This window comes from Saccopteryx bilineata, chromosome 5 (genome assembly GCF_036850765.1).
Source record: "Saccopteryx bilineata isolate mSacBil1 chromosome 5, mSacBil1_pri_phased_curated, whole genome shotgun sequence".
NCBI classification, from domain to species: Eukaryota; Metazoa; Chordata; class Mammalia; order Chiroptera; family Emballonuridae; genus Saccopteryx; species Saccopteryx bilineata.
Window position 1 is genome coordinate 209315099 of NC_089494.1, and position 10031 is coordinate 209325129.

General features: G+C 35.7%; 1 protein-coding gene across 1 annotated transcript; it reads right to left on the reverse strand.

Annotated features, from left to right (window-relative positions):
- Positions 1–1607: 1607 nt before the first annotated feature.
- EPGN (epithelial mitogen) lies at positions 1608–10031 on the reverse strand. Its single transcript, XM_066232891.1, has 5 exons — positions 9943–10031; positions 9376–9465; positions 6741–6849; positions 5697–5849; positions 1608–4358 (listed from the first exon to the last, which is right to left on the reverse strand). The coding sequence occupies exons 1-5, from the start codon at positions 9983–9985 to the stop codon at positions 4304–4306; spliced, it is 450 nt and encodes a 149-aa protein (XP_066088988.1). The 5' UTR covers positions 9986–10031; the 3' UTR covers positions 1608–4303.

The window sequence follows — 10031 nt, forward strand, 5'->3', positions numbered from 1 at the left end:
GAAAACCACTACCTCTTCATCCTATCACCAAACTGAACCACGCATGTCCCAATTAGGGTAACATCAGTTTCAGAGAACCCTTGTTCTCAGGCTGAGGTAAGTATTCCCAAGTGACCTTCTCATACCCAGACTCCTGAGGATAAACCAGAGGTCATTTACTCTTGCTAGTTTCTCCCCAGCCTGTACCTGATACTGTTGGCAAGCACTCAAGCCTGCTCTGCCCCACCTTAAGAATGGAATGCATGACGTAATAATCTGTAGATGTCAGCAGGGAGTTTTTGTGGTTGATCCATGATGAAAGTTATTTTATATATTTTAAAGGAAAAAAAAGTTCTTCATTTGTATACAAATCATTTGGGTATATCTCTAAGCTCATCAAGACATTAACACCCAATACTAATATTTTCCATAAAATATTGCAAAGCATTGTCATACAGAGTTTAGAGGAGAGACTTTGGCATCAGATCTACCTGGTTCAGGTCTAGGCTCTGCACTTTAAAGCTATGTCACCTTGAAAAAGTAAACTGCTTTCTCTATGCCTCAGTTATACTCAGGTGAATATTAATTAACATAATGCTAATAATACTTTTTAAACATTGTGAGTGCTCAGAAATCATACCTACATTATAAAATTGCTTTATCTTGATCTGCTAAGGAACTTAATATTAAATCGCTATTTTTGTGTGGTTTTAAAGATCTAGAGATGCCATCCTTTCCAGAAAGATATGAGTCCTTCTTAATACTGTTTTAAAGATCAAAAACATGGCGGCTTTGGTACTTGCTTGATTGTGGCCTTCACCTAATTTCAATCTGAATGATTTATGCTCCAATAATATCTGAGACATAAAAATTACAAGGGATGTGAACTATATATAGATAAGCCCCAACTAAACAATGCAGTGCTCCTTGTTACCATGTAACAACATTCCTGATCTTTATGAGCTGTCTTTTTGGAAGCTGTGGTTGTTGTCCACAATCTGAAACACCCCTCAGTTGATTTTTGGCAGAGCAGTGAAATATAATGAAGGCACACATTTATTCAGGTGGATATTCTCAAGGGGCCTACCCAGTCTTCGAATTCTTAGGAAATTAGCTGCTTAGGCTCTTTTACTCTAAGCTGTACATTCATTGATTGAATAATTAACAGAAATTTAGAGCTGTATCTGGAAGATATGCTTCTGAATGTGCTACTGAATAGGGCTGTGCCAAAGGTTTGGACAGATATGTGGATCACCCAGATTAGCAGTGCCAGACTCTGACAAATTAAATTTCAACACTTCCAGTTCATCTTGGCAGATGCTAGTATCCTGATGTCATGCAGCAGTGACCTACGCCAGAAAGAGTGGTATTTTGCAATAGAGAGATTCTGGTAACCTTCCCCATGAGTGTGAGCTGCAGGATATCAATATTTACATCACACCACAGAGAGTGTGTTACATTTTGTAATTCACAAAGGTGAGATGGCTTACTCATGGTCGCCTGCAGAGAGGCACTGTTTTTATGTTCAACATCAAAAGCTTAAATTGCTGGTGTTTGCCTTGTGATTTTTCTTAAGATTTTTTTCAATTACATATAACGAATAAAAATCTTCTTGATATCACCAAAAAGGACATTTCAAAACTAAAGGATTAGCTTTTTATTGTTTCAGGAAACACTAAAAGATAAACTATGTTATCATTTCATTCACTTTAAACATTATAAAAAATAATCATACACAAAAATCTAATTTGGAAAAAGAAGACACAATAACAAGCAACTATAATTTCCTTTGTATAAATGTACTGGCTCAAGTAAGACTGAAATTACAGTGTTTGCTTCCACCCCCATCATGCTTCAAAGTGCTTCCTCATGAATATTGATTTCCTAGAATGTGTTCTCAAGGAATTAAAGAATAGACACAGAAAGAAGACAAAATGGGAATGGAAGACACTGATGAACTCCCTTGGCCAGTTTGATTTAGTCAAAAATGCCAGAAACATGTTTTGATCCATAGATTAACAGCTGAAAATATAGTTCTGATGCAAGGGTTTTGGTGGTACAGACTTCTTTCTGGGTCATATTGCACATAGGAAAAATAAAAAGTGAAAGCATTTGTAGAACATCTTGTATTTACGCATTTTTTTTCCCTTAAGTCCTGCTTACATACATGAATATTGCCAGATGCGGCTCTTGTTCCACAGGAATGCCAGAGATTTCTTCCTGCAAATTTAACTCTAGGGGTTATGGGATCACAAGATCACGTGTATGACAGACCACAAACAGATGATGTCTCGCGAGCCACACTCTCAACTTCTACGGTCTCATTGAGTGCACCGTTAATGCATCCTGTTCCACAGGTGAAAAAATTCGAATCTCTATTGTTTTTTGTTTTGGTATACTTTTCAGTTTGGCAATCTGGGGATTTTAATTTTTGTCCGATGTTGTTTAATTCTAACTATATTGTGTTTATAATTTAAAAATATTTATAGACAGCAAATATTGATAACTTTTTAGGTTAGCACCTCTCCAGACTCCAGCATTAATTCCTCTTTCATCAACAGACAGCCCTTAATTAAGCTTTATTGTTTCTTCCTGGACTCTCCCCAGCTTTTTAACACCTTTATGAAATGCTCAGGGAGAGCATAGCTTCCTAGGTGTGGTCGCTGGAGTCACTGGGAGGAACCTTCCGCTCCCCACTCCTTGGTATGATGTAACCTTTACATACTTGGTGAGGACACGCAGAAAGTGCTGACATGCATTTCATCTGCCTCAAATTCCTTCTGAAGGCAAAATAAAGCAAGTGAAATGCCTTCTACTCAGCAGAATGTAAAGCTTTATTTAAGAGTGAATGTAAAATCCTAACTTCATATAAGTAAAAGCCTTGTTACTAGGGAACTATTGTAAGAATATTCATGGTTGGTCCTTTTTTAACCCATCTCATTATCAAAACTGTTTTGCTTATCAACATCACCATGGAAAAAAGTCTAGAGTTTTAGATTTACTCTAAAAAAAAGTTGTAGATACTATTTAAAAACTTAATGTTTTGCTTCCTTTGAAAACACATTTGTAAATTATTGTTTTACAAACAAACACCAAAATATCCACCTAAGATGATAGCTAGTGGTGCATTTTGGATTTATAGGAGAGACTGAGAATATCCCACTTGCATCACAAATGTGGAAAATTGCTTGCTCCTCCCACTGTCAAATTTTAGAATTAGAAGGGCTTTGTAGAAAGTGAAACCAAAGCCCAAAGATATCAATGGTCCTGCCCAAGATTATTCTAATTACATGAAAGAAATATGATTAAAGAGGAAGAATCCTAATTCCCTAATAGCTATTTCTACCATTGTTCCATTTTCTCACTCTATGTGCAAATTAGCTATCAAGTATTCAAAAATGGTAAAGAAAGTTTCCACATGCTGTCGGTTGAAAAAATTCCTGTGTTCAATTTTTAAGTTTCTCTTTCAGGGTTATTTGTAGAATTTCATTTATTAGTGGAGTTCTAGAATGTCAGTCCAAATGGATAGTCACCAGGTGGTTCCACTAGCAACAGGAGGAAGGGATGAAGCTAAGCATTAGGGGACCAGTGATTCCAACACAACACTTTATAATCCATGCAGAATCAGAAATGATTTGCCTACTCAGGCCTTGATATTCAGATGGCTTTTAATCATCAGAAACTCTTTAGCTTATTTCATATTTCACAAGTAAAGGCTCCACGGTGCTGTCACAAGCTGGGTGTGATGTATGTTTGTTTTGGATATTCCATTTTTTTTGTCTCTGGCTTAGACTCCAGGCATGTGTTTGGTTCACTGAAGGTGCCATAACACTGGGCTTATCCTAATAGTTGACATCACAGTCTTTTAGACACTATGAAAGCAGCATGTTTGGGATTAGGTCCATTAAGTAGTGGTCCAAGATACTGGTAGCAAGCACACGAAGAACCCAAGCTTGGCATTGCTTTGGCTTGCTGCAAGGTTGATAATAAATCCCATGAAAACTAACATCTGGCATGGTCAGAGGTGTGAAACTCAGTCTCGCTGCAATCAGAACAATAACCACACAGCAACAGCACGCCCATAGTAGTACTATGAACTTGACTTCTGTCACTGTAAGCTTGTTCCACTGGCTTCCATGACGTTCTAATGATGACAAAAATCTAAAGACCAATGTTGAAATTTATTCTCTCATTTCATCATGATCCCAACTTCCATTATTTTCAAGTCTAGTTAGCTTGGGAAGTTTTGTTGTTTCATTTGAAGGTTTCAATTTTAGGTCCACTGATTTTTATAAATGCCTCATGAAAATTTCTTACAGAGGCCTCACAGTGGTCTCCTTCCAGAACAGATGTTGTAAGGTGATTTCAATTGTAGACACCTAAAACAGAGTATTGATTTCCATATTAAGTTGCTTATTGAGGATTATATAGATGCTCTCATACCAGTTGCTGTTGGTACCACACCCAGATCCCTTTTGCCCAATAGAGATCCATCCCTAGTGGCTGTAGGTATTAACAGGCCCACAGCAACACCTTCCTTGAGTCAACAGAGACTTTTCCCTGAAGATTCCTGGAAGATTCCTGGCCTGTGCTTACTAGCTGCCAGGAGCATCCTGCCACCCGTGCTTGATAACACAGGGCACTAAAACCAATTCTTATGATAGGTCTGAAATGCCATTCATGATCGAGTTCTCCTGTGGAATCAGGCTGAGGCTTGATTTCAGCTCATGCCACATTTTTGCCTACCTTCTTCCTCTGTTCTAACCTTCCTTTTTTCATTACAGGTTTCATTTTTGGGCATCCCTTGACTGATCACTTGTGCAAGAACCCCCATTTTATGCTCTACTTCTAGATAGCTGCCTTGTTAATATTAAAAAGTGTGCTTTCTTCTTTTTCTCTGTTTTTTTACGCAATTAATATAATAATATCAGTTGATATAACAGATTTTTAAATCAATTGACCTGCATAATATAACAGATTTTATTCTCTCTAAGATGCAGTTATTAAGCAACCAAAAATATTTTTTTATTTTGACAGTCAGTCTTGGTCACTTTTAAAATGACAACTTAGTTAATACAGTATAGCAAGGAAAACCTATTTATATTTTTTCTTTAATTAATCTCACATTATCGCTTGGTTTTTTTTCTAGCTACATAGATTTAAGGGGAAAAATTACCAGTGTGGTTACACCAGAAATAAGAATTAATATATAAGTAATTTATACTTAGTAGATCAAGTGCATTTTCTTAAGCTTCTAGCAATTTACAATATCTCCTGAATATTCATTCCCTCAATTGGTTGTTGGGAAGTAAATGGCCCAAGTTTGGCCCAAGTATTCATTTAATACTCATTTCTTTATTTCTTCCTTAAACAAATATTCACTGAGTGTCTATTGTGTTCCAGGCTCAGTATTTGGCTCTGATTATGTAATTGTGAACATGACACACTTAACATCTACCCTTACGGAGACTACTGTCCTCCTTACTTATAACATGGATGTAAGCAGACAGATGAGGATGGAGGAACATTGTAAATTGAAACTATCCTATGGCAACTGGGTTTTTGAGAATAGGCATCAAAACAAATATGTAGGAACTGCCAGATTTACAGCCATATTTTCACTAAAATATATGTCAATGTTTATTAGTACATTGTAGGGGCTCAGTAAATATTTTTCAAATGAGTGAGTACCCAGTGACTTCATATTTTTTCCATACCTTTTTCTTACGTAGCAGTAAAATATAGCAAGAAAACCACTTAATAATAATCCAACGCCAATCCCAATTGCAATGTATTTTTCATAAGAATTCACAGCATATGAAGTTAAGGTCAAATGCTCACACCTTTCTCCAGTATAACCAGTAAAACACCTTCACAAAAAGAAAAGAATGAGAAATTTTAAAACACATGATGATAGAAACACCAAGAAAAGGCCAATTTCAAAGGATAAAACAATTTCAATGGGAAGTATGTAAGTTATATCAAAGAAGCCAGTATCAAATGAAAGCCAATCTGTTACAGGTATTGAAAAAGCTATGTATTTTATAATAATCATTTAATTAAGCTCCCATAACAATGTAACTTTCCTCATTGGTAGAAAGGGAAGGTAGTACACATATTTGCATGCTTTGTTCTAGAAAATTATTTACTCTTTCATAGCAGAATGCTGAGCAAATCAATAATCATAAAAATAGTATCTTAGTTGCTCTAGAATTTTATATATTTATTTAAATTTTCATTTATTAATTTTTAGTGAGAGAGGAAGGGAGAGTGAAGGAGAGACAGGAATATTGATCTGTTCCTGTATGTGCCCTGACCAGGAATTGAACCAGCAACATCTGTGTTTCGGGACAATACTCTACCTCACCGAGCTTCTGACCAGAGCTCCTAGAACTTTATAATTTTGAAGTGTTTTTACCATAACCTGTTTCACTTCATCTTATAATCATATTTGCATGTTAAAATGCTGATATGGATTTAGTAGTTTTGAGGTGGAGCAGAAGCTTTTGCATTTCTAAGAAGCTCCCAGATTACACAGATGCTGCTAATCTGGGAACCATATTTTTGAGTAATGAGGATTAGGTAGCTTAGAAAAAGACTCTTTAGATGTTCAACTACAAAGAGGATTGGTGAGTCATGATCAGATCATGTATCCTTTTTGCTCCATAAAATAGAGGTGTGTAGAAATATACTATGTGAAACACCAGAGGCATAAATTCACTTTCTTCCGTCTCTAGGACTTGGAAAGTTCTTGCAATTACCTGCAGATAGCTTTCTTCAACTCATGATGGAAGGCACAACCACCATTGATGCAGTAACTGTTGTGTTCTTCCAGGCAAGGATGTGAGAACTTCAAGGCTATGGGTCCTTCTGTGTAGTCAGATAGGAAAAGAAGAACAATATTAACAGGTGAAGTGGGTCATATTTCTAAAATAGATTTGTACCGTGTTACAAATCTAAGACCTTTTGGGTGTTCTGTCCATTGAACTAGTGTTCAGTTCCCTTGGAAGGTTATATTCACAAAAGGTAGGTTAATATTACCTATGCATAGCATTAATTAATTAGGGGGTGTAGGTAAACTGATGATTGTTCCATTCTTTAGAAGCTACATAATAAGGATAAGTTTGCCAAAAGGTGGCAGCACTGATTCTAGTTTTAGCAGGTTATCTTGAGCAAGGCTTCCCAAATGTACACTTGAATGCTAATAAGGCTGGAAGAGCTCACTGCATTTTCTCATTCTTCCCTTTACACCTAGGAAGTCAGCACTTAGGAAGATTTGGGTTTATAACTGTCAGGTAATGAACTTGATTTCTCTTCTCCCAGAGCAGAGTGAGATGAGAATTTCCTCTTATGTGGACTGCTGTGAATAATAGCTTATTGGAAAAGAAAGCTTTTCCTTAATTGATTTCAGAAAGCACATGGTTATGACCTATACAATAAGCCCAAAACAACATAAGGTTCAGGCTTAACATAGTTTAGAAAATACTTCCAAATAGTATTTAGAAATTTTATTCACTTAGGAGATATTATGAATTAGTGGGGAAAGTCTTGGAGCTGGAATTTAAAAACCTGGGTTTTGATTTTTAGCTCTTATACTATGCAAGTCACCACACCTGACAGAACTTTCGTGGGCCAAGCTTTCCTTTTTATGGAAAGCTTCGATTTGGGAGGCTGCGTTATGGCAAAATGTATATACTTCAGGCTTAATTTTGAAATTTTTTTCAAGTAGATTTAGTGGCATTTTATTTTGTCATTGTCATGAATAAATATGCCATGAACATCTCCTCATCTGTAGTTATTATGTTACACCGTTTTGTCTTGCTAACTGGATTAATAAACTTCTATTTACTTCTTCAGATCTAAAAAGACAGACTTTTTTATATTAAAAATACTAAATCTTTAAGTACTGACACCAATAAGACATTGTATTGTATAACTTTTTTTTGGTTTAGAATACACAATATTACCTTAAAATTAATATTCATTTTATTGAATGTGGTGTCAGTGAATTCTGAAGCAGTGGGAATTTTGAATTATAAACGGGGCTACAATCTTCCTACTTCAAGACTCGAGCCTGAACCAAAAGTTGCTAGACAATGTGAGACCTGAAAGAAGACATTTCCAAAGAAGAAAGAAGTGGTTTACTATAAAGATTTATTGTTCCTCTAGAATTTAAACTTTTTAAATTTTCCTAAAACATTGGATTCAAGTCTTTAAGCTAAATAAAAAACAAGAAAAACTAAAGTTCTCCATCAAGAAAACAAGAGAAAACTACAGAGATAATATATTCAGTCACTTTTTTCTACTATTATTACCTGTAACTTGGAGAATTTTACTTGCAGTTCCCTATTAAGGAAGAAAAAAGGTGGTCTGGGGACAATGTGATGAAGGCATACTTTAATTTTCTGCGATATCATCATCTAATGAAGATATTTCTTTTCCTTTTTGTTCAAAGGCTCAGAAGACATGAAGACATAAAAGTTATTTTGAACCCCACATTAATTTTGGTTTGCAAATTGGTAGATAGTAAACCCAAATGGGAAAAATATTTTAAATACATTTTAACATCTAAAATTATTGGTGAAATGAAGAATTCTTAAATTTTACTATATTTCATAATCAGAAACAAAATATTTGACTTGATCTTCTTTTATTAGCCTGGCTTGGAGAGTAAGATATGGAATCCTCTGTCCTATGTCACATCAACCATCTCCACATCAGGGGGCAGTATGTGATTTGCATGAGTATCCCCACACAGTACACAGGGCTTGGCAAGCAAGCTCTCCAAGTTCATCTGTAAGAGTTCAAACAGGTTTGAAAATATGCTGATGCTCAATAGCAGCCGGAAGCTATTCAAATAGTATTAATAAAATAAGAAAGAAAACCTATCATTACCATCAAAAATTGGGTTAGAAAATATAGCCGATGCTAAAATAACAACAAAAGCCCCCCAAAGGGAACGAGAAAAAAAGATTTCCAAACATGAGGAGACATAAATTAAGGTTTCATCTTGTAGCCAGAATTTCTTTGGCTGCAAAGCTCATAGTCACAGATCAAAATATATGGCAAAATCCTGACAAACTGTCTCTGGACACGTGTTGATTATAGAGAACCAAGCAGGAACCAAGCAAAAAAGGTGGCAGGTTTAACATTCAGGACAGCACCTAAAAACAAAGTGTTTTGCTTTCATTTGCTTCACTTTCTCCTTTTAAAAAGCCAGCTCTTTGCAGACACATTTATCTGTCACTTCTTTTTAACAGCATCATGCTAAAAGAGTTGATTATCTGATCACAAAATAGATATTTAAAAATGTCCAGTGTTGCTCTTATCACCATCCAAATTTCTTTCAAAAATTAAAAAGAATTCACTTGCAATACAAAGGTGCGAAGAAAATACCTTTTGTTTTGTTAACTGTCCAATTACTTTGCTGGATTGTGACTGCGGATGTTACATCCAAGGCCACCTCTTCAGTGAATGCTGCCATTGCTGCATGAGGGGGAGAAAGGCATCTTTAGCAGGTGAGCCTCCTTCTATGTATAAGCAATGGATCGAAAGTTACTCTGTTTATTTTTAATTCATTTTCATAGAAGATCCATAACCTGACGAGGGCAATTTCCTAACAGATTCTCATCCATACCCAGTCCATTGACTATATTATAAATTAGAGAAAAACAGAAACACATTACTATTTAAGAGAAAGTGAATACATGTATGTGCTGATTCAATCACACGGATGCTGTTATATAGTAGTAAAAATGTATTAACTACTGGCTAGTTATAAAGCAAACATTTTAAAGGTCTTAAAAAAATTGTCAGAATGTATTAAAGTTACAGATTCCTTGCTCTAATCTTTGTCATGAAGAATAACTATGGAAAGCCAACTTCTTACTAATTCAGAGAAAACAAATATTATTTACGTGTGACACCGACACAAAATTAACAAAACAAAGAGAAATTACCTACCATTGAATAAGAGATAGACTGATACTGGGACTCCGAAAGCCATCTCCTGCCCTTGTTAACCGTATGGCGCTCTTCTCCTCCTAGCTGGA